The following is a 24,690-nucleotide window of genomic DNA, read 5'->3' as shown; positions in this document are numbered from 1 at the left end:
TTGGAAGGCCTCTGCACCTGGAGGTCCCTGTGGCCTGGTCTGCCATCAGGGGCCCCAAGTGAGAAGACTGGTGCCTGCGACATGCACCCAGGCATTCTCAAGGAAGATAAAACAGCCAGCGTTTCCCGGGGTTTGTGGTTCTAGAGCTCATCGTTAGTGATGGGGATCTTAAACTCACACGTAATTACTGGGCCTGGAGGCCACCCATGCCTGTGGGATTGCTGGCAAGAAGTTTTTCAGTCTTTTTTCATGTGAATTTTCATGTGAATGCATTTGGTTTTGCTGCCAGCAGAAGAGTACCCCAAGACTTTTAGCAGAAGTTCTGTGATCTCTTGAGAGGGAAGGTGCTGTACAAATCACTCAAGTACACAAAAAGAGGAATCATGCCAAAGCTGTTTTTTGGGAGAGAGAAACTCCAACAGTTACCATGTGGACTCAGTGATTTCCTACCCTCGTAATTTCCCGATTCACCCCAAGCACGGGCCCTTTGTGGCGTCTGCTCAGTGCCCTTGACCCACCCAGACGTGGTATGTGGAGGGACAGCACTGGCTGCATTCCCAGGCACTGCTCCTGGCCCTCCAGGTTGTCAGTCTCCTCCCCTGAGGTGTGTTTTTCAGCTTATACTAATTTTTGCCTTTTAGTTCTGACTTGTGGCAGCTCGTCTTGAGGCCTGAATAACAGAAAGGATAACGTCACTCCCTCGGGAGACTGAGTCCAGGACAGGCCGGGAGATGAGTCCATGGCACAGGATTGCCCTGGGTTTCAGGAAGATGGGCTTGCCGGACCGTGTGTTCTCTGTCCCACATCTGCTGCTTATGTGTTCAGTGTCATGGAGGACTCCAGCCCTCCCATCAATGTCCTGACAAACGGCAGAGTTTAAGAAGGGGTCTTCTTTATGCCCTTACACCTCTTATTTCTTTTTTTTTTTTTTTAAGATTTTATTTATTTATTTGACAAGAGAGAGACACAGCGAGAGAGGGAACACAGCAGGGGGAGTGGCAGAGGGAGAAGCAGGCTTCCCGCTGAGCAGGGAGCCCGATGCGGGGCTCGATCCCAGGACCCTGGGATCATGACCTGAGCCGAAGGCAGACGCTTAACGACTGAGCCACCCAGGTGCCCCCACCTCTTATTTCTTAATGAAGTTAGTCTTGGAGTTAAGAGTGTTCAAGAACCTAGTTTCAAAGTGACTCTTTCTTGGTGCCCTTCTCAGAGAAATGCTTCTCAGAGAGTGTCAAGTCTGATTTGTGCCTGAAAGGATCTTTGTTTTTAAGTAGTGCTTAGTCCCGGATCGGAAGGCTGTCTGCTGGGTTTAGGAAGGCAGATGGTGCCTGACCCTGAGGATGGGTCAGTTACTGAGCAAGCAGCCCCCACTGGGCTGAGGTCAGAGGAATTCTGTCCAGCCAGCAGGATTGGGCTCCATCAACCAGCTGGCCCTCTAGGAATCACATGTTGAATAACAGTCCTTTAGAGTAACTTCCTGGGGCTCCTCATCTTCTTGCACTGAGTGGGTCTCCTGGTATTGGGGCTCCGGGGTGGGGGTGGGGGGGCAACTGCACATTCGGGTTTTCCCATTGCATGACAACTCTGAGTACGTGCTGCAGTTGGCCACAGTGTGTTGTTTCTCTTTCCAGCATCCCAGTGCAACATCAGCTTAAAGAAGCCGAGGAGCCGAGGCATCCTTAGCTCCTTCTTCTGCTGCTTCCGGGACTACAATGTGGAGGCCCCGCCCACCAGCAGCCCCAGTGTGCTTCCACCACTGGTGGAGGAGAACGGTGGGCTTCAGAAGGTCAGTGCCGGGGCGGGGAAGGGGTGGGATGGGGTGGGGGGACTGTGCACTCAGCAGAGCCTCAGTAGCTGCGTATCTGTCCCATCCTTCTAGAACATCCTGAATAAGGGATCTATAATAGCTTTGTGTACAGCCATTAACTTAAAGATCTGAAATGACCAAAAAGGTCATCTTCTTCGTCAGAGGATATCTCAGTCATTCCCGTTTAGCGACTGAAGCACATAGATGATGAGAGTTCTAAGAATCTCTTCACTTTTTTATAACATTCTGTCTTGGGAAGTTGGCTGCATGAAACGGAAAGCTGAAGAACCCGTAGCAGAGAAAGACATGGGAAGACAAACGGAGAAACAGAGGCATGCCAAAGAACCAGTAATAAGTATAAATGGGTTTAACTACGTCGTTTAATAACAAACATATTTGTTATATGTTATTCTTTTATATCCATCAGATACAAAGTTTTAAGTCATTTTCACAATACGTTAAAAAAAAAAAAAAGCAAAAAACTAAACTCTGTCCACATGCTGTTTAACGGACATATCCTAAGCAAAGTGACTCAGAACAGCTAAAAGTAAAAGGATGAGCAAGATGTCACACAAGTATATAAACAAAAAGAAAGCAGGGATTGCTACATTCATTCAGTCAAATAGAATTTCAGGTAACAATCACTGAAAGGCCAAGATTATTCACTGTGAAGATAGTTGAGATTGAGGACACAAAAACCATAGAACTTTATGTCCCAAATAGTGTGAGCAACGGACCTGAGCAAGCATTTCACAAAATAAGAAATACAGTTGGCCAATAAACATGAAAACATGTTCAGTATGATTAGTAATCAAAGAAATGCAAACTAAAACAGTGACATAGCCTTTTCCATCTATCAAATTATCGAAGATATTTATAAAGATAATAGGTGGATTTGGATGAGGGTAGCCGCAGAGAGGGTAGAAGATATAAATGGGTTATTGGTAGCCATTTAATTGGTTACACCTTTCTGGAGGGAAATTTGACAATGTAATCTTAAAACCTTAGCAATTATTTATTGACATAGATGTGCAAGGATTGAACTATGGGATACTGTCCAGCATAGATTATAATATTGCAAAAGTGTAAGCAACCTGATGATCAACAACAGACAATAAAAAACCCATAGAATAACCATGCAATCAAATAGTGTGCAGCAATTAAAAATAATGTCTCATAAATATTGCTGACATAGGAAAATGTTCACCATATGTCACTTAGGGGATAAAAAAACTTGTAGGTGAGTATATTTATATTAGAGGATAAAATGTAGTAGGTGAGTATATTTACAAGTATACATGTAGTCATACACACACACACGGGCATTTATAAGACTAGAATGATATATGCCAAAATATGAAGAGATTATCTCAGACAGATGGGATTATATATAGAATTTTCTCCCCTCTTCTGTGCGTTACTTCTTTCTCTTTTTTTCTTTTTGCTTTTCCCAGTTTTCACAAAATAAGCTTAAATTACTTTTGGGATTAGAAAATAAATTACTTTAAAAGTATATATGAATGTAAGAAAAAGGATTCTGGGAAGGTGACAATCTGAGCACGTGGCTCTGACCATTTAAATTCTCTCTCTGGATAAACCCAGGTGAGCCTGCTGGTAGAACCTGGAAAGTGCATTAAGGACCCTATAGTTTTCCCGACATCACTAAGGGAAAGAGCAGGCACAGGATTCGTCCTCTCTGGTCCTCAGTGAGAAGCAGGGAACTACCAACAGAGCAAAATGCTTGCTTGTCTTGGAGTCCTAGGACAGAGACTTGAAGCGGATAGTCCTATGAGGTCCCCCAGCCAGCAAGAGCTGTGGATCCCCTTGGAAAGGGCCTACACTGCCCACTTATTGTGTGTGGTCCTTGGAGGGGCTATACTAATGAGTTGAGTTGCTTTCACCTCATGTACCCTAAAGGAGCCCATCACTACAGGGACTTTCTTCATGTCCTTGTGGTTGGTCACTTTGGGCTCTGCTGGACCATGAAAACATTGCTCCTTGTGGGTCCTGGCTCTGCTCCCTCATTTGCCACTGCTGAGAAGGTCCAAGTTGAAAAACTAGAATAGGAGGCTCCCACTGAGGTAGAACTAATGAAGGAGATAGAAGAGAACTTTTTTTTTTTTAAGATTTTATTTATTTGAGAGAGAGACAGAGCACAAGCAGGGGGAGGAGGAGGGGGCGAGGGAGAAGCTGACTCCCCTCCAAATGTGGAACCCGACACAGCTTGATCCCAGGACCCGGAGATCATGACCTGAGCCGAAGTCAGATGCCCAACCAAATGAGCCACCCAGGCTCCCTGAAGAGAACTTTAGTAGACAACTCAGGAAATGATATTTCAAGAAATGAATTCTGAGTACAGAAGTAACTTTTAGAATTTAAAAAAGAAATCCCATGATTTCTAAATAAAAAAATTCAGTAAACAAACTGAGAAAAAGGAGACTGAGGATGGTCACTGCTGAGAACTGAATTAATGTTCCAGAAGAGCAAGTGGAAAAAATATCTTACAGTTCAGACCAGAGACAGAGATGATAAGGGGGGGGGGGGGGGGGAGCAGGAAGAGGCATCTAGGAGACCTAACAGCAAGTAATAGAGTTCCAGAAAGAGAAAACGGTGATAGAAGAAATTTTTCTTGAGTTGAAAAAAAATCTCGAATGTGTAGATTATAAGGGCTTGCCAAGTCTGCAGCAGGATGAGGGAGGCAGGTGGAGGAGCACATGCCTAGATATATGCTGTTGAAATTCTGAAATTTAAGTGTAAAGAGAAAATCTTGCAAGCTACCAGAACAAGATATTTTCAAAAGAAAGAGAATTATTCTAGTACCAGACTTTTCATCAACAATATTGAAAGCCAGAAGACTATGAAAGAAAAATTTACAGGCTACTGAGAGAGAATTCCAAACCAAAAATTCTATATGTGGCCAAGATATCATTTATTAAGGCAAAGGAAGTACATTTTCAGACATGTAATGATTCAGAGAGGGGACAAAAAAAAATCTGGGTGAGACTGATATTCTGTTATGATATAATTATAGAAGATGTAGGAATAAATACAATTATTAGGAATAGAACTGTAACAAGCAGCACAATTAGAAAATAGATCCTCAATAGAGCCCCATGTCGGGCTCTGCGCGGAGCATGGAGCCTGCTTGGTATTCTCGCTCTCCCTCTCCCTCTCCCCCTGCTCATTCTCTTTCTCTCTCTCTCTCTCTCTCTCTCTCTCTCTCTCTCTCTCTCACACACACAGACAAATAAATAAATCTTAAAAAAAAAAGAAGGAAAGAAAATAGATCCTCAAAATTCACAAGGAGTGAAAGGAGAAACGGGCAGAAATGTGAACAAACTATCAAAATTAAGAAAAGGAAAAAAAGAACAAACAACATAAACAGTAAACTGAACATAAAGAGTAGGCATGAAACCAAGTTCAATGAACCAAATTCTCTTAACAAAAGACCAAGACTATATCAGATTGGCTTGACAAATTCATCTGTATGCTGTTTCCAAGAATAGACCTGTATCAGATAGGAACGATTTTGGCAGCAAGTAAAAGAAAACTGACAAATAATAGCTTAAACAAATAGGGGATTATTTTTTTCACATAAAAGGCCTGAGTCTGGCAGTTGCTGGGGTTAGTTTAGGGGCCTGATGATGCCATGAGGGACCCAGGTTCTTTCTGTTCTTCTGTCTCTCCATTTTTCTGTTCCACCATCCTTGGCTTGTTTGCCTTCATCCTCACGCTTGTTTATTATCTCAAAGTCACAAGCTTCAGACAGCATATCCACATTCAAGGGAAGAAGAGAGGGAGGATCAGCACTACCCATGCCTGTCCCTCTTGTGGAAAGTAAATGCTTTCACAGAAAACCCCAGGGGGCTTCTACGTATGTTGATTGGCCAGAACTCTGTCACAGAGCTACCCTCCAGCCGCAAGGGAGGCCCGAAAAGGGAAGAATTTAGACTGGCGTATTTCTGCCCTCAACAGAATCAGAGCTCTTTCACAAAGGAGAAAGGAGGAATGACTGCTGAGTAGACATACTAGGCAGTGTGGGCTCAATTATGCTGTAGTAACAACCCCCAGATCTCAGAGGCTTAGAACAATAAAAGTGTATTTTTCACTCATGCTACATATTTATTATGGATTAGGTGGGCTCTCTGCTCTGTGGCATTTGTCCAGTAGATAGAGAATGTGAGCCACATATGTTATTTACATTTTTCTAGTAGCCTTATTTTGAAACTATTTTTTTAAAAAGGTGAAATTGAGTTTAATAATATATTTTATTTAACCAAGGATATCCAAAATATTATTTCAACGTGTAATCAGTAGAAAAAATTAATGAGATAAAACTTACATTCTTTTTCTCCCACTAATTCTTCAAAGTCTGATGTATATTTTGTACTTAGAGCACATCTTCCTTTGCACTAGCTATCTTGCATGAGCTCAGTAGCCACCTGTGACCTGTAGCTGCCATTATCAGACTATATAACCTATCTTATCCTCATTCGTGGACTAGACTGAGGAAGGCCCATCTCTTTGCTTTCATCATTGTCACAGCAGGGCAAAGGGAATGTGGTGAATCACACTGGCTCTTAAAGTTTTCACTCAGAAGTAACTCACATCTTATTGGCCAAAGCAATTCACGCGACTACACCTAACTTCAGGGAGCATGGAATTGCGATCCTACCATGTGCCCGGAAAGAAAACTGGAATTATTTGGATAACAGGGCTAATTACTGCTACAGTAGGTGGCTACCAGTTTCTGACATCTAATATATAATGATTTTAAGAAGGTGGAAAATAGATGGGCAAAATGTAAAAAGAAGATCAAATAAAAAGAAAGCAAAGGTGGCAATATTAATATCAGACAAAACAAAATTCAAGGTCAAAAACATTAAACAGGAGAAAGAGGGACATTTTCTCATGATAATAGGTCTGATACATGAAGTGTATAATAGCCATAAACCTTTGTATACTAATCAACAGTACAGACAAATATATAGAAGAAAACCATTTAAACACGATAAAAAACTATCTTCTAAAAATATGGGGCACCTGGGTGGCTCATTTGGTGGAGTGTGTGACTCTTGATCTTGGGGTTGTAGGTTCAAGCCTCATGTTGGAGGTAGAGAGTACTTAAAAATAAAATCATTAAGGGGCACTTGGGTGGCTCAGTCAGTTGGGTCTGCTTTTGGCTCAGGTCATGATCCCAGGGTCCTGGGATCGAGCCCCACATTGGGCTCCCTGCTCGGGGGGAGCCTGCTTCTCGCTCTCCCGCTCCCCTTGCTGTGCTCTCTCTCTTAAATAAATAAATAAATAAAATCTTTACAAAAAGTCTTTAAAAAATAAATAAATACAACAAACAACATAGGAAAATCTTTGGTAGTTTCTGGCTAATGCAACAAGACAAGAAAATGAAACACTTGGTGTAAATATAAAAAAGATTGGAAACTAGTTTTATTTGCACATGACATGATTATTTACATAGAAAACCCAAATACTTCAAAAATAGAATCATTAAAAGGTTTTGCTATGGTAGCTCTTATTTATGGAGAAATATGCTGTGTTTCTAGGTAAGACTTAAAATTTATATAGAAGAAATAATATCTAAGGATAGGTGAGAAAATTTTGGGAAAAAATAATGAAAGATGACTTGCTTTAACAGATGAAGCCTTACTGTACACTGGATAGAAAAATATATTAGTGGAATTTACATGATGAAACTCTATTGTAAACCCTCAGCCCCAAATTCTGATGTGTTCCCCCAGTGAGCTTTCCTCATACTCTCCCTCCACCAATTTAAAAATCATTTTCGGGAATCTTTTGAGAATCGCCATTAGCAAAAGGACCATAATTGGTACCCTAGGTCTGTAAAGGATAAAAGAGATGAATCACTGCTGTCATAGTAAAAGTTTTATTTAAAATTAGTATTTGCCAAGGTGCCTGGCTGGCTCACTCGGTAGAACGTGTGACTCTAATCTTGGGGTTGTGAGTTCAAGCCCCATGTTGGGTGTAGAGGTTACTTAAAAATAAAATCTTTTAAAAAATAAATAAATAAAAATAAAAGTAGTATTTGCCTAGATGAAATACCATGAGACAATGTTGGTGCACCCCTGACAGGTTTCCTGGAGTGGCTGGCTGTATTTATGAGAGAATAAAGGCCTTTGAAGTCAGTTCCTCTGGCAGAGCTGAGCTGGACTCAGTGTTCATTAGTAGACTTCCTTCACTTAACATTTATCAAAATGGCTTTTTAAAGAATTAATTAACTCTGAGTAATGAATCATTTGCATTAACACTTGACTATTCAGTCTATAAGACCAGACCCCACGGAAAGAACCAGGGTCAAAGTGGGGCAGCTAAGGCCTAGAGGAGGACCCTCCGCCCTCCCTCAAACTGAGCTTGGTCAGGACCCCTGGAACACAGAGCCCAGGCCTGTAAGTTGTGGAACCAGATTCTAGGCCCATCTCTACAGCTGGCCTCCAGCTCTCCCTGCCTCTTGGAACTCAACAGGCCGGAGGCAGAGGGAAGGCTGTGGGCGGAATGCAATGGGTGGCAGCTAGGGTTCTATCCACCCTACACATTCACTTTACCCTGGAGAAATGCTTCCATGCTTCCGCAGCAGTGGCCTGGAGTGGCAACTGTTGCCACCATCACGGTTACAGCCTGAACCTGCAGGCCAGTTGTGCAGAATAAACGGGTCCAAGGCCCTGGCCAGAGGCAAGAAGAAGCCAGCACCCAGAAGACCCCAGTGGCCAGGACCATGGAGGACTTTCTCAGGGAGAGGGCAGAGTAAAGGGATCGCTGGACACTCACTAATGCATGCATACCCCATGCACACACACACACATGCATGCAAACTTCCAGGGTAATTTTCCAGCCCAGATACCTGGCCAGAGTAGCGTCTTTGGTCCTAGCCTGTGTTTTGCCAAGCCCTTCGGATGTTTGTTACCGTCACCTCTTCCTTCACTGATGTGCTCCGCTTGTCTGAAGATGCACCTGTGTGGAGGGGCTGTTTGCGGCCTCCCACTGGTGCAGTGGTTCTCACTTGGAGATGATTTTGCCCGCCCCCCCCCCCAGGGCACACTTGACAATATCTGGAGACATTTTCGATTGTCACTACTGGGCATTGTACTGGCCTCCAGTGGGCAGAGGCCAGGGATGCTGGCGAGCATCCTACAATCCTCAGGACAGCCCCCACAGCAAAGAGTTGTCAGGCCCAGAACGTTGGTGGCTCCAGAGTTGAGAAACCCTACTCTGTAGTGGCCCAATGGGCTTGTGAGCTTCTGGTCAAAGTCTCCCCACCAAGAGCAGTGACCTGCTCCTAGGTCCGGGTGTTGGGAGTAATATTACCTAAGAGCTTCGGAAATGAGCTTCTCTGCAGAAGTTCTTAAAAACTGGGGTTGGATTTGATTGTGCCGTCGTGTTGGAGAGCAGCACAGCCCTGCCTTGAATGATGGCAGAAGGCAGTTTGGAATCCTTAAGACAAGCCCCAAGTGTCCTGAAAAAGGAAAGAGCACCAAGACGGTCTCGAGAGGGAAGAGTAGTCGCTGTTACACTGCAGAGGTGGTAACTAGGGCTGCAGATAATCAAGAAGCTGCTAAGTGATGCTTGGAGGCAGAGCAGAGCTCAAAACGGTGCCAGCCACCTGCCTCTGTCAAGTCAGGTTTGACCCCTTCCCATGAGAGCGGTGTCACCAGTGACCCCCTCAGTAAAGAGGGATATACTATTCACAGATCCTTCTGTGTGGGAGACTGGAAACAGTTCCTCATTAGGAACTATGATGCTGCTATTCATTGTCTCCCATCGAACCATCTAAAAAAGAAGAAACACAGAAACTGGAAGTGCTCAGTAGAGATAACGGAGAGAATGTGTTATTTTATTAGCATTTCGTAATGATGCTAAAATGAAATGTTTCCATCAACCAGGTTTGGAATGGCTGGCATTCCGAGGCTGAGGAATGGGTGAGGCCCCACCCTGGGGCCTGAATTTTCTTAACACTCCCTGTGAGTACAGGTTCTGTCCCCCTTAAAGGGAACGCTGTCTCCACGTCTGTGGCCTCAGGGGGAACCTCTTGAGCCTTGCCTTGTCCCCCCTTCACAGTCCTCCTCTAGAAGAAAACCAGGAGAGGCCAGGGTGTTCCTCGTAACCTGATAACTGGTCTTCCTTTCCCTGCATATTGTACTGACTTCAGGCTTAGTCTTTTTAGGGAAAAACTTACTTAAAAGAAGAAATAAGCCAGCTACTAGAGGGATTAATGGATCAAAGTAATATATGGGCTTTTTGTTTTTATTTTTCAATTAAGGATTAAATTCCTGGGAGTAAGGGAGGCACCATTTAAATAAACAAGATTAATGAGCCTCAGGAACCCAGCCTGGTTTGTCAGCGGAGGGAGTGTCTGGGAGGCAGAGTGGAGCCCAGTGCCCTAACTGGAAAATCTTTGGGTTCCTCCTGTTCATTAAATACCACTAAGGTACAGAGAACAGGAAATCATAGGGCTGCTGTACTCAAGAGTGCTTTGAAGTTTCTTTGGAGTATATGATCTACTTACTTCTCTTCAAACCTGACAATGATTTCTTTTTTCTTTTTCCTTAGGGTGACCAGAGGCAGGTCATTCCCATACCGAGTGTATGTATATTTATCCAATTTTATTTAAACATTCATAGAATCTTGTAGCTTTGGGCCTACTGACATAAAAGATTTTTTTTAATGTTCTTGTGTATGTTGGGTTTAGCGTGTGGTATAAACAGCTCTGTTCTGTTAAAAAATGAAGCTACATTTTAAACTGTGAGCAGGAGGTTCTGTACAGGGAGAGTTTCCTTTCTCAGGAACAGCGGGGCAACCAGCATCTATTAACCAAATTCTCACCTTTCCTTTCTTTCTGCGCAGGGCCTCCAAGCTAATAAGCTAAGGCAGCCTGCTGCACTTCCCCACCCCAGCACCTCAGCCCCAGCTCCACAGACCAGGAGAACATACTTTGGCCCAGACATAGGATTTTACAGCAGGTTCTGTCCCAGTGGGCTCACCAAGCCCATGGCCCCGGGTGACCAGACCAATTCTGACTTACTCAGCAGTGTTGGTAGCTTGGCCCTGGCTCTGAGATCAGAAAAAAATCGCCCCAATTGTATTCCCTGAACTTGCAGGACTCACCCCCACTCCTACAGGCTGGCTTTGCTCTAACCCTGTTCCAGCCGGGCACTCCCTTGGGCCACCACTTCCCTTTTCAGCCCTGAAATTTCGGAGAGTAGCTACACCAGTGTTCAGCGTCAGCACAGGCCAACCCCCTCCCCCAGACATCAGCTATCCCCACTGTTCCTGCTGTGACAGCAGAGCCACTTAGCCTGAGGCCAGACAACAAGATACAGACCAGTGACTGACTCTCCAAAGAAGCTGGCGCCTGGGTGGCTCAGCCATTAGGCGTCTGCCTTCGGCTCTGGTCGTGGTCCCAGGGTCCTGGGATCGAGCCCCGCATCGGGCTCCCTGCTCCACAGGAAGCCTGCTTCTCCCTCTCCCACTCCCCCCTGCTTGTGTTCCCTCTCTCGCTGTGTGTGTCTCTCTCTCTGTCAAATAAATAAGTAAAATCTTAAAAAAAACTGGCACTTGAGCTGTCCCTATCAAACAAGACCATTTAAATAGCCCTGTGTCCTTAGAGAAGAGTTTAGATTTTAAAAAGATGTCCCTAAATTGATACTTTAATCCATAAAGAGTCTCTGATTCAGATTGTTTGACTCAAATCTGTTCATCTAACTTTCCTTGGACTTTTTCACATATTTTCTGGGAACATCCAAGAGACACAGCAATCTTACACTGGAAGGAATGGATTTCATTAGTACAGGTTGACTCCATATTTGGTAGTGAGTGTCCATTATAAATTGTAATACATTGCCCCCCAATTTTTTGATAATTTCATTTTTCTCAGGACTTTAACTCTCCATTAACGAGTTTCAAGGGTTTGTGGAGTGGTTCTGACTTCTCTAGCATGCCTGGAGGTTGGGCTTTGTTGGGAAAGCTGACTTTAATCCAAAAAATGGATCAAGCAGAAGTTTTTATCCAGTGTTTGGGTGGAATACCCGGTAGGATTGATACCAGAGGTGTCCTTTTAACCGTTATACAGAGTAGTTTCATACATTTTTCCTGCAAAGTTACCTACGTTAAACAGGTGACAGGTAGCAGCTTTTCCCTTACCTGTGATACTCCCATAGCACTGGTTTTTCTCAGAGTTCATTAAGTGCCGAACAAAGCATTGTCAGGGTAGAACTCTACCGAGGAAAATTACCCTTTCCCCAGAAATCTCAACACATTCTAGAATCCCAGAATGAAATAGCCAAGGGGGAAAGATCCCTTGTATAATTTAGTGCAGTGTTAAATCAATAAACTGACTCCTTCCTACAAATGAGACTCTAGGTCAGGCCTTGTGAGTCTCTGAAATATCTTGCAGAAAAACAAAGCCTAGCTAAAGTAACTTGCATCACTGTATAATATCCTCCAGAAAAGTAGGTCTACTGATGGGCTCAGTGTGATTTCCACTGCCTGCTTAGCATGCACAACTGCACCCAAGTCCATCTGAAGGCCAGCTCAGTCCCAGGATTCGAGCCTTGAGATCCCCTGCAGAATCTGTACCCACCTGTCAAGGCTGCAGGTCACATTAACAGAGTAGCCCTGCCCTTTCTGGATCACAGGGGACCTGGTCAGGGAGCCTGTGTGAGTTTGGGGTGCTGTGCCGTAGGAAATGTGAAAATCCAGGTTTGCCTGGATTTTTCAAAACGAGAGCCTATAGACTCCTGAAAGCTGTTCCAGGCCCTGAAGGTGAAAGGTGCCCCCGAGCCTGTGGGTACCCAGACTAGTTCCAGCTGGAGCCCCCCCGCCATCTTTCTTCCCACCATACCCGTCTTGTTTCATTTTCATGCTACTCTGTTTATATGTGCAGCTTTGGTCTTTTGATTTTTTACTAAGCAGTAATTCAAGTTCATAGTTTTAAAAAATACTGAAAAAATAAAGTAGAAAGAAAAAAAAATTCCCAACATGGTCCCACTCCCTGGAATAACCACTTTCAGTATTCTGTATCCTTCCAGAAATCTAAATAAACACAACCATGTGTACACGAATGAGAATTTTGCAAGATGTTTTTTGCTTTAAACAATATACCCTGAACCTCTTTCCAAATATTAGTGCATAGTGAGTGATCTACCTCTTTCTTTCACATGTCCTTGATGGCATTTATTTTGTTTCTCCTTCTGGGTTATTACAAATACTTAGGAATATTCCTGTGCACATATGTTTATGGACCTGAGTTATAGATCCTTTCCTAATTGTTGAAATGCTAGATCAAAGGATATAGCTAGATCAAAGGATATAGCTAATTCTGGGTAGATTAAAGCCAAATTGTCCTCTGAAAGCCTAATTTATGTTCCCACCAGGAGTGTGTGGGATTGCCCATTCCCTTACCAAAAAACGATGATAATCAAATATTTAATCTTTGCCGATCTCTAAGTAAAGAATGGTATATCAGTTCATTGCTTTGATTTGCATTTCTTTATGAATGAGGATGAACATCCTTTCATAAGTTTATTATTTATATGTCTTCTTCCCTATTCATTTCTTCTGGATGTTCTACTGTGTTATCTTTTTCAATTTCAAGGAAATTAGGACTTTTACCCCAAATTTATGGTATATCTTTTGGCCTTGGTTATAATCATTTTGGCCACAAAGAAGTTTAATTTTATATAGGCAAATGTGTTAATCTTATCCTTTATGGCTCCTGAATTTTATATCATGCTCTTAGAAAGATCTCCCCATCCTATGACTGTGAGCCATATTTTCTCCTAGTATTTAATGGTTTTATCTCTACACTTAAATCTGTTGACCCATCTGGAATTTATGTTGGTGTAAAGGCATGAAGTAGTGATCCAGCTTTATTTCCTTTTCTAAGTGTCAGGGCAGTTGTCTCAACACCATTTATTGATTAATCCAGCTTTTATACCCCTCTTGAAAGTGACATCTTTATCTGGACTTGACATTAAACATACCACTCAGCAACATTGGCCTCCCAACCATAGGCTGGGATTTGGGGCCCTCCACACATCTTACTGGAAGCCTCATGGACTGCCCAGTAAAAGTCAGATGTGGAAGGGTAAAGAAAAGAAGCAGAGGGACGAGTTTAGAACCCCCTCAAGATTGGGTGGTCATGGCTGAAGGTGAGCACTCAAATGCTCTGGCCCCAGCGAGGAATGCCACTGGGGCTGTGAGCCAATTCCTCCCATGCCCTCTCTTCATGAATCTCACTCCATCCTGACGCTCACCACGCGTGGTTGCAGTGCAGCTGAGCCATAAAAGCACTGAAAGGGGAGAAGAGAAATGCGTTTTCTACAGGTGGCTATGCTGTTTACCTAAGCCTTTTAATAAACAGTAGTATACTTTTTTCCACCAAACCTTATGAAGGAACCCATCAGCAGAAACAACGACTGTAAAAAAAAAAGAAAGAAAGAAAGAAAAAAAGGAACGATTGTAATTAAAGATGGTCTAGAGTTTTCTTTGTCCCCTCCTGCAGAAGCCCTGAGATCTCTGCCCTCAGCTCTGTGGCTTGGGGAGCCTAGAGTGCAGACTCTGAGCCTGAGGACTCTTTCGTACAAAAACCCCAGTCTGATGTGCCAAGAAGCGAGTGAGTAGGGTGGGTACTCTAAAGAACCTTAGAGTTAACTGTTCGTGGCTGCCAGTTCACTACCAAGGATGGGAAATTCCAGACCTACTCCCAGGAAGAAAACTGAAATGAATGCCCTTCCGAAACCCTGGGTGGCAAGCCGAGGTTCCTTCCTTCCCCCTCCCCCACCACATGGTTTTGCCCCCTCTCCCCACCCTTTCCATCCCCCTGGCAGTGCCCTCCATGTGCTTTGGAGCAAGAGGTTTGTGTAGAAAAGGCTCTTCTTGATATAACTGGTGTTCCTCTTGCTCTCCAGTTCTATGATGGCCTGAGAGGAAATTTGCCTCAGGGCATTTTTAGTTAATAATTCAAGCATCACCTGAACAGATCAATTGAAGTAACAAAGCACTGTTGCAATTATATAGCGCATGTTCCAAGGACACAGCTGTCCAGAAGAATTCTTACCGGTGGTCTGAAGAATTTGCATTAATCTAAAGCCAAGCTCTCAGAGAAGCTGTGTGCACTTAGGAAGCGGGCTGAGGATTAATGGAACCTCCTTGCCCCCAGCCCAGCCTTGTTCTCTGCAGCACAAATACTAGATCAGTAGCTTGCTTAAGAGGAGCCTCCCCCTTCTCCCTCTTTTCTCTCTTCCAGTCGTATTGTGAGGCCTCTTCCATACTTCAGCTCAGAGAATGCTTGCAAAGTGTGGGTTAAATATGCTAAGAAAGTAATTTTTATTCTCAGGTTTGGAAAATAACTGAGCCACTTTTGGCAGATCTTTGATGTTTTCAGATCTGCTAGGGATAGAACTTCTAGAGCCTTATTTTCCAGGCTAGCAATTACATAAAGTGAAAATGTTGTTTAATATATAAATGCATTGAGAAAGGAGTGGACAGATACACACTGAACTAAAAAGGGGGGTATCTGGGGAGAGGAATGGGGCACAGGGAAGAGGGAATAGTTGTCTGCTACATGTCTATATTCTTTACAATAAGAGTGTGTTTTTGTTACATATTGTGTAATAAAAAATTAAAACAAATTTTATTCTAGTCACAGGCATGCTTTCTGCTATGGCGCAAACAACAGAAAATAACTCAAATCCTCTTTATCATGTTTGCTCACAGAGCTCATCATACCCTGCCTTTTTAAAACACTTTTACAGGACTTCTTGCAAGTTTAATTTTTCCAGCCACCTGCTTGCTTGTTGATTTATAATGAAGGACAGAGTCCTTTCTAGGGCCCCAAATCCCATGCCCCATGTCTAAGGCACATCTCCTCCCAGGCCACTTGCAATTGCTGGGTGAGAATATACTGCTTGGTGAACTTTAACTAGAGCCAAGGGAGTTGGAGGCCATGAAGCCTTTTTCTTCTGGACGATGCCGGACAGGAGGAAACACCCACACTCACTGGAGAGAGCCCCTGTGAAATTAGAATCACCACACGCAGCCTCACCTCGTCAGCCCAGACAAGATGATCATCACACTTGCAAATTTACCTACCCTGTCGACTTCCTGTGTTACATTCACTGTTGAATCAGCAAAGTCCAGAATTAACTCTGGACCCTTGACTCCTGTTCACTTTAACCTCCCCCCAACCACCAGAAAAAGGAAATATCCATTTAAAAGGGAATACCTCTTGATTTCTTTTTTCTTTTTCTTGTTTTTTGTTTTTGGGGTTTGTTTGTTTTAACAAGCTAAATTGTCTGTTCTTCAGTGGCTAGGGACACATTTTTTGTGTGTTTTGTTTTGCATTAAATATTGAACAGAGAGAGCTTGACCTTCCAGGGTAGAAAATTAGCTAGTTAACATTGGATACTGAATACACCACAAAGTAAACTGAAATACTTCAAATCATCTCTAGAATGAGGCAAGGCCCAGAGAAATAAAACTCTGAATCAAGAATGAGGTTGGCTGAAGTTACCTAGCCGTTTATTAGCTCTTTACAACCTCTTTATCACAAGATTAGATTCAGCTACTACAAAGACATAAATAGGTTTTCTGATTAGTACACAGCATGTGGATTAAAGTATAACTTCCAGATACTGAGAATCCAAGGGGTAACAACGCCACGCTTGCTTGATATTAGTACTGCAGTGGGGCAGGGCAGACACCAGACACCACTTTACCTCGACCACTTTTATTTCTGTTTCCTATTATTGGAACTCACTTTGGATTGCATTTTGCCGGTGGGTCTGTAGGTACTCTTCAAGTTTCTGAAAATTTTAGTCATTAAAACAAACAAAAGCAAACACCGTGGGTTCCAGTATAGCTCTAAACTATACTTCTGTACCACAGTGAATTTCAGACAAAATAGGACCCCAGGAAATGGGCCTGGAAGTATGAAAGTAGCTAATATAATCAAACATTTATTTTTGCGTAGCCCATTTTAACAATAACAGTAGCCACCATATATGTGCCAGGCAGAATGCTGGGCGCTTTACCACAGTTACAGCTGATAACAACCTTCATGGTAGGTATTATTATCCCAGCTTACAGCCAAAAGAGACAGAGCTGATATTCAGAGCCTGGCTTGCCTGGTTCCAAAGCCTAGGCCCTCAAATAGCCATTCAGACAATGGCACAGTATTTGTTAACTACCTAGTCCTGTTGTTTTTAATAAAATTCCATGATGTGCTTAATCAGGCATTTAAACGTTTGATCTCATTTCAACCTCATTGACATAATATGATACGATAATAAGGGCACTGGTTTGTCTTTTACATAAAGGTAATAATACTGGTTTGTTTTTGTTTTTGTTTTTTGTTTTTGTTTTTTTCATTTTAGCCACCAGCTAAATACCTCCTTCCAGAGGTGACGGTGCTTGACTATGGAAAGAAATGTGTGGTCATTGATTTAGATGAAACATTGGTGCACAGTTCATTTAAGGTAAATCAACAAAGAAAGCAATCCATGATCTTTGTGATTTGGTCACAGTTGTATTGGAAAGTAAAAATAAAGAAGGATGACATTTTGTGGTTGTTTGTGTATGACTTCACTGTGCATGAAGAAATCCCAAGAACAGTTGCTTATTAACTCTGGTAAACATTAACTCAAGTAGTTGAATAGTACATAGTTAGTTTGGGGGAAAATGCTGGGCTGCCAGTGTCACTGAGACCTCATTCTTAGGAGATCTGAGTTTTCCAGCCCTCCAACCCCTGCAGAAATACTTTTCATGTGGCAAAAGGCACCATGCCCCAGGACACTACTGTGTACTTGTCAAGCTAGTCAGAGTGCTGTATGTTTTATTGGAAGGGGCAGGACAGGCACCGTTAAACTGTCAAGCAACCTGCTATCTTGGAAGTTTTCCCAGACCAATTTCTGAAAGATGTCCAGCTCTGAAGAAGACTTCCAGAGTGACAGCATCTGGGCAGATTCAGCCATTTATTTTGAGCTTTTTCATGAGAAGAGGTTGCTGGGTTTGTTTTATTTTTACGAGCTTCATAGCTGAATGAGTATCCATCCACCTGCATGACTTCCCTCCTGAAGGGGGCGGGGCTGCAGTGATGTCACAGGGAGCATCACGCCCCAGCTTCTTTCTGTCTCCTTCCTCACTCCACTCCCTGCCAGAAGGACAGCAAAAATTACACATTCCCAGAGGGTGTCCATGTGGGAATGGCTGTGGTTACACTATTAAGAAGTGACTTTGTGAACCATCTTTCCATTTTTTGAAATGAAACGAGTTGTTTAAAAGAGGCAAATGATGAAAAGGTTTGGAAATAGGGAGCTGGGGGAAAGAAGAAGGGTCCTGGTCCTATTTTCCCTTGGGGTATTTCGGGAGATGAAACTGCTCCGCTGTCACTGGCCAGTTAGACCCTGTTCCTCCTTTTACCACCAGCCCTCAAATCCCCTTCCTTTGCTGAGAGATGTGAGAGGCACCGTCCATGATGGGGCATGTGTCTCATGTGAACCATAGTCATTCCTTGACCATTGTATTGGGAAGTGAAAGAGCCATCAAACTGACCCGGAGACCTTTCTGTCCAGAACATCCTCCTTGTGCCTGTTTCTCCCTCAACAGAAGCCTTCCTTAACAGGACAAGGCCAGACAGCTGTCTGCGAGTCCTTTGGGAGAAGGGAGGAGGTGCCAGACCTCCTCTAGCAGTGGGAAATGGCCCATCTGGCCACTGGGGCCTGGAGGTGTCACCTCCTTCCCAGCACCTTGAGGGCCTTTCCAGGATTGGTCCTGTGACTGCCATGACCTTGTGTCCCAGCTCAGCTCTGAACAGCATTGGAAGCCTTTTCTCCCCTGTGGGCAAGTTGCTCCGGACTTTTCAAATCCCTCAGGAGGAAAGCCCTTTGGAGCAGGGGTCATTTGCCATTTCAGCCTACATGGCTTCCTCCCAACACTGGCCAGACTGCCCGAGGTTACGGAGGGTTCCTGCCTCCAAAGGCGGGGCCTGCTTGGAGGGCGTTATACCACGAGCTGATGTGAACAGCATCTCTTCCATCTCTTCCTTCCCTGGCCTGCCTATATTTGCAAGCAGAATATTCTTTATGGTGTGGGTTTTTTTTATTTAAGTATACTTCACATACAGAGTTATATTAGTTTCAGGTACCCAATACAATGGTTCAACAGTTCTTATTTCTCCGTGCTCATCAAAATACATGTACTCTTAATCCGTTTATCTGTTTCACCCATCCTCCCCACCTCCCCTCTGACAACCACCTTTATTGTATGGTTTTTAGTGTTCTGAGCATTTCGGAGGCCTCTCCTTGAAAATGTACAGCAGTACGACACACAGACTCTTAGACCCAGGTTGAGAACCGTGGCTTGGCATGGCCTCCTTTACACCCAGCACGTGAGAAGAGACTGAGGCTCAGGCTTGCTCTGAACTGGCGAATGGTCTTTCTCTTTTAATGTACTCTTTGGAATATGATTGCACAATCTGCTAATGCCTTGTCAGAGTTTCGTCCTTCAATCTTGTGTTTTTAGCATGATTTTGTATTTTATAAATTTTTTTAGAGATTTCATTTATTCGCTTGTCAGAGAGAGAGAGCACAAGCAGGGGGAGTGGCAGGCAGAGCAGGTAGAGGGAGAAGCAGGCTCCCCGCCGAGCAAGGAGCCCGACGTGGGACTCGATCCCAGGACCCTGGGATCATGACCTGAGCCGAAGACAGACGTCCAACCGACCAAGCCACCCAGGCATCCCGATTTTGTATTTTAGTTGTAGAATTATAAAATACCGAACTCATCCTTGGCCTTCCAACCACAGGAGTGAATAAATTGTAATCTTAAGCCTCAGGTGCTCTACTAAGTGCTTAGGAATGGTTCTGCGATCTAGAGTTTTCTATGTATTTTCAGTTTACTTATCAAAGATAAGTGTATGTGTGTGTGTGTGTACAGCGATGGGCTTAAAGGCAGATCCCAGTCCAGATTCTGACCAGACACTCCGTACCGCACACCCCTCTCTGCACCCCTGCCCAGTGGCCACCACATGTGCTCTCCTCCCTCTCTCTCTCTCTCCTACTTGTCCCAGGGGTTTGCATTCTTCTGATTCTCTTGGGCCTGTTCATTTGAGTAGTTTCCACCTAATTTATGGAATTCCATTTAGAACTATATGTAAGCCCAGCATTGACTTACACAAGAACTGCCAAAGAGTCATATTTGGATTTTAAGTGTCATTAATATTGTCGAAGAGTTCTTTTAAATATGCCGAAGTTTGTGGGTGTGCTGGGCATTGTGTTAGAGCAGAGCAGTCTAGGGTGGGCTGCCTCTCCCCCATGGCTCAGGGCAGGAGCCGGTGCCGGGCAAGGCTGAAATCACTGATGCTCAGGACCAGTGGAGCCATGGGCACTCATCAGACCCATTACTGTAGCTGTGGAAGAGAGGAGAAACCAAGGTACAGAGGGAAGGAGCCTGCCCAAGGTCATGGCTTGTGGCCTCTGACTTCACCCCACGTGTCTGTGGCCCTGCTTTGTGTCCATGTGCTCAGCATCTCCTGCCCAGTTGGGATGGGCAGGAGCAGCCCATCACAGGGCAGCCTGCATCTGTGGGTCCAATACAAATCATTCTCCCCCAAGTAGCAGGGTCCTCTAGGACCATCAGACTCTCACCTCCTCCCCCTGGTGGCCAGCAGTGTTTCTGCATCATCCTGGCAGGGCTCTAGGCAAGAGCTGGGGTTTCTGAGAAGCCACAATCCCTGGCTAGGCCGCCCTACCCTTTGTCGTTTAGGCCAGGAAGATGATAGAGAGGTTGGACCAAGATGCTGAAAACATAATGATACTCAGAACAGAAAAAAATGTGCTTTCTTCCTTGTGCTTATTTTAAGGAACCAAAGCATTCTTGAACATCCTTTACTTGAACTGTTTTTTCCAATAATAAAAACATTGGTCCAGGCAAGTCTTATTCTTACCAAAGTTTCCAATTTTATTTTGTTCTTTCAGATGTAGTAATTATCATTTCTTTTCTCTCTAGCCTATTAGTAATGCTGATTTTATTGTTCCGGTTGAAATCGATGGAACTATACATCAGGTAAGAAATCAAAGCTAAATCTGAGTTGCAAGTAACATTTTTTGGTAATTACATTTCCTTTGAACTTACTTCTAAATTCCCATTTCATCAATAATTTTATGACTAAATCAAAAGGGAGAAGGTTTTGTAAAATAAATACAATGGTTTTCTGCTTTTTTTTTTTCACTGACATGAATTTCTTTTATACTGAGTTTATAAGGGAAACTAAAATCTGTTTGTAGATATTGGATGTCGTTGCAAGTTCAAATAGTTCTTTGATTTGATTCAGACTTTTAGAAGTTTCCATATCCCCCACTGGCCTAGCTTAATTGTCTAATTAACTTCCTCATGTAAGGGCTTTCGGCTACTCTCCTAGCCTGCAACAGGAAAATGCCGCAAGTCACCCACTTATGGGGGAATCTTGGGAAGGGGTGTCCGTTTCCAATGCCAGCCACTCCGGGCTGATCTTGTCACTCCTACACGGTGTTCTCCAGTGAATCTTTAGCAAAATCCCAACCCAAAGGATAAAGAGGGAAGGGTGTGTTTCGGATCAGGAGGCAAATTTGAATAAAGATGTCCTAGTTAATTGGCATGCATCTCTGTTCTGATATTTTTTCTCCTTATGTGCATGACGCTTCTCTAGGAATAGCTTCATTTATGAACATATTGGAACATTGTACCTCGGAGGTTGAGGAGTGGGGGAGATTTTGTCAGGCTTTCCACAGGCATGGTCTGACCATCTTCCTTGTCAACCCCAGGGTCTTAAAGGGACAGTCTCTGGCCTGATATGTTTATATCCCAGGAAGGAAAATATCTCTTGGTGCTTGAACCATTTTAGAAGGAAGTCTTTCCTTAATGATGCCAGTCATCTCTTTGGCCCTTGAGTACAGGGTGTCAGAGTTGGTGATGCCTTGGAAATCAGCTGGCCCAGCCACCTCGTTGTCCAGGTGGGGAAACAGAGGCTCAGCCAGAGAAAGGGTTGGTTCAAGGTCATACAATGAGAAGAATTAAAATGAGACTTCCAGTCTTTTGCCTCCTGGCCCATGGCTCTTTTCCTGATGCTCTAGTCCCTTCCCTCCCCTGCCAATAGGTCCTGCCAGGAAGCTAGCCCTGAGAAAGGCAGCTTATCCCTAGTGTCTCCACACTTCACGTTTTTAAAAGCCATCAGGGAGCCAAAAGGCAGGCACTTGGGCATTTAACATTTGCAAAAGCATCAGCTGAATTAACTCGGCATCTGAGAAGCAGTTAGGGCTTCGTTTATTACCTTGGCTTCTGCTACAAAGTAATGAGATAAAGGAGAGGCTGCCTACTGGCATGGCAAGAATTAGGAGAGAAATTAATTCTTCTTACCTCGAGACTATGAGCATGACCCTCGGGGCCTGACCTGCTATGGCCAGCCCATTCTCGAAGGAGCCACCCTAGCTCCCCCAGCCTCCCTCCAGACTGTGCTGTGATTTTTATGGTGGTAGATACTCCAGGGCCCCAGGGTTGGGGTCAGAAACTCTCTCTCCTGAGGGAATGAAGCCACAGGCGCCAAGAGGAGGACCAAGGCCCTGGCGAAGGCCGTGGCCTCGTTCAAGTAATCCAGGATAGGCTGTGCAGGTCCCAATGGGCCTATTCTTGGTTACTTGCACGCGGACGCGGGCCTGGACGCCGGCATCCGGGCCCAGGACCTTCCTCCCTGCCAGAGGCACCAACAACCAGAGTTCCCAAATCAGTCTCCTGCCCTTTGCGTGTAGGAAAGCTTGCTTTCCAAGCAGTATTCCCAAGGAGACTGCGGACCACAGGCCATACCCATTCCCTGGCATCAAGGAGTCTCATGGGCAAAGTGGGGGCCTGGAGCTACTGCAGCCACAAGCCCTGCCCGCACCCCCACCCCATCCTCCCAGCTCCTCACAGCCCTGTTGGCACCCACCCCAGGCCATCCTGCTCCTCTGGCCCCTCACTACACCCTCGGCCACAGACCGTGCTTACCCCACTCGTTCAGTTGGCCCCAAGTTCCCACCAAGTCCTGGCTCTGTGCAGAATTGCTCTGCAATACACAGAATGCATTCTCTGTGCGGTACACAGCCCCGCCTCCCCTCTGTGACTCCGCGGGATAGACCGCTGGCAACATCTGCCATTCACGGCCCCACGTGTACCCCCCCCAACCTGCCTTTCACACTTCCCCTTCAGCCACTTCTTCTCCTATCCCCCATCTCCTCCAAAGGGCTGGTCATGAAGGGCTCGGCCATGCTCTGACACCCGGGTATTTTCAGGCCAGGTCTCATGCTCATACCGTTTCCTCTGCCTGGAAGCTTACTTCTCATCCTTATCAGCCTGGTGAACTCCTGTTCATCCTTCAAGGCCCAGGCCGAATGTTACCTTCTGTGATTCCTTCCCCCTGAGAGGGGAGTTAACTGTCCTTAATATATCCCTGTACTACAACTTCCATTATGCATGCTTATCTTGATTTGCTTTTATTTATATCTGCTCTAGACTGTGAGCTCTTCAAGGGCAAGGCCTGCATTTTGTTCGTTTTTGTAACTTCTTCAGGTTGAGCACAGAGCTGGGGCTCAGTGAATATGAGCTGAATTGAATTTTAATAAGTTTGATTTATTTTAGGGAAGTGGCTAATTTCAAATGGAATTTATTCAAGTTTTAATTAGTTCTTCCCTCCTCCCACCTTCCCTATCTTCTGTCACCAGCTTTGCCTTGTCTCCCGTCTCCCTAGTCTCCTCAGATTTGGTCAGGTTCCCTAGTCAGGGGCACAGAGCCCAGCAGCCACTCTAGGAAAGCCTCCTCTTTGCCCCCCTCTGCTTGCAGCCCCCCATGGCTGACTGGGGGCCTGGGAGTAGGCTGGCTTCATGTACCCTGACATCTGTACCAAGCGCAAGCAGAGTAACCTTTGTTACGGTGTCAAGTGGACAGCTTCCCAAGCTGACACGGAAGGCACTTCTTGCAGCTTTGCTGGGCCTGCCCTCCCACCCCAGGCCTTCTGAGCAAGGGAGGTGCTCCAGTCAAGGGTAGAAGGTGGCAGCTGGAGCAATCCCAGAGCTGCTGGGCAATGGGCCAGGCCTGGACCTCCCATAGGACAGCCCCCAGACCCTGGCCTTTGTCCACATAGGCCCTGACCCAGAACACGTGCCAAGAAACACATGTGAGAGAATGAGTCATTTCACACAAACATGGCACAACCCTGCCACTCACTGATTCTGAAAATCCCTAAGACCCGCAGCACCATGATCAGCTTCCCTCTCTCCCTTGGGAGGAGGGTCTGCACCAGACTCACACCCGGAGCCCAGTCTGGGGAGTGTGTCTGGCCTGAAGTGCCACCTCTGCTTACATAGCCCTCACACAGGTGGGGTCTCCATGCCACAAATAGAGCTGGGGACAGGAAGCAGTTACCTTTTCAGGAATTCTTCCTCCCTGGGTGTTGGCCCTCGGCCACCCCCAGCAGCTGCCACGACTGACCGGCTTGCTGTTTGCTACCGTTGCAGGTGTATGTGCTGAAGCGGCCCCACGTGGATGAGTTCCTCCAGAGGATGGGGCAGCTCTTTGAGTGTGTGCTCTTTACTGCCAGCCTGGCCAAGGTACGTCCTGCTCCTAGCTGGGCGTCCCCAGCCACTCCACCCCGACCCCCTGTCTTCCCAGACAGCCCTCTCTGAAGGTGGGGGAAGCGGTTGCTGTGGTGACAGGTTCCCACCCCAGATGGGATGGATGCAGGCCATGTGCGCAGTACCAGCCTGAGAGGCTTCCGGGTTACCATGGTGACAGGGAGCCCTCGGAACAAATGCTCCATGAAGTTGCTGCATGCAGCCGCCTCAAGCTGGATG

At 45.0% G+C, this 24,690-nt stretch overlaps 2 protein-coding genes across 7 annotated transcripts in view; both read left to right on the top strand.

The window, feature by feature from the left end:
• The window catches only part of LOC123863952 (non-histone chromosomal protein HMG-14-like), a 53,961-nt gene extending 50,568 nt beyond the window's left edge, over positions 1 to 3,393 (top strand). The window contains exons 2-3 of the mRNA XM_054504509.2: positions 1,632 to 1,786; positions 2,067 to 3,393. The gene's annotated coding sequence lies outside the window, so the exon portion shown is untranslated. The remainder of the gene's footprint in view (positions 1 to 1,631; positions 1,787 to 2,066) is intronic.
• CTDSPL (CTD small phosphatase like) overlaps positions 1 to 24,690 on the top strand; it is a 114,866-nt gene that overhangs the window by 78,663 nt on the left and 11,513 nt on the right. For 3 of the 6 annotated variants that reach the window (XM_045904043.3, XM_064590197.1, XM_045904046.3), the window contains exons 2-6: positions 1,632 to 1,786; positions 10,388 to 10,420; positions 17,212 to 17,313; positions 20,840 to 20,896; positions 24,355 to 24,447. In XM_045904043.3, the coding sequence (XP_045759999.1) occupies positions 1,632 to 1,786; positions 10,388 to 10,420; positions 17,212 to 17,313; positions 20,840 to 20,896; positions 24,355 to 24,447 (440 nt within the window). The remainder of the gene's footprint in view (positions 1 to 1,631; positions 1,787 to 10,387; positions 10,421 to 17,211; positions 17,314 to 20,839; positions 20,897 to 24,354; positions 24,448 to 24,690) is intronic. The other 3 variants (XM_045904044.3, XM_045904045.3, XM_045904047.3) reach the window with 3 other exon arrangements.

Source organism: Mirounga angustirostris, unplaced genomic scaffold, assembly GCF_029215605.1.
Source record: "Mirounga angustirostris isolate CCGP_5_RB_7025 unplaced genomic scaffold, mMirAng1.0.hap1 SCAF_1, whole genome shotgun sequence".
NCBI lineage: Eukaryota > Metazoa > Chordata > Mammalia > Carnivora > Phocidae > Mirounga > Mirounga angustirostris.
The sequence above is the reverse complement of the archived record's forward strand: the minus strand, read 5'-3'. Positions and strand labels throughout refer to the sequence as shown.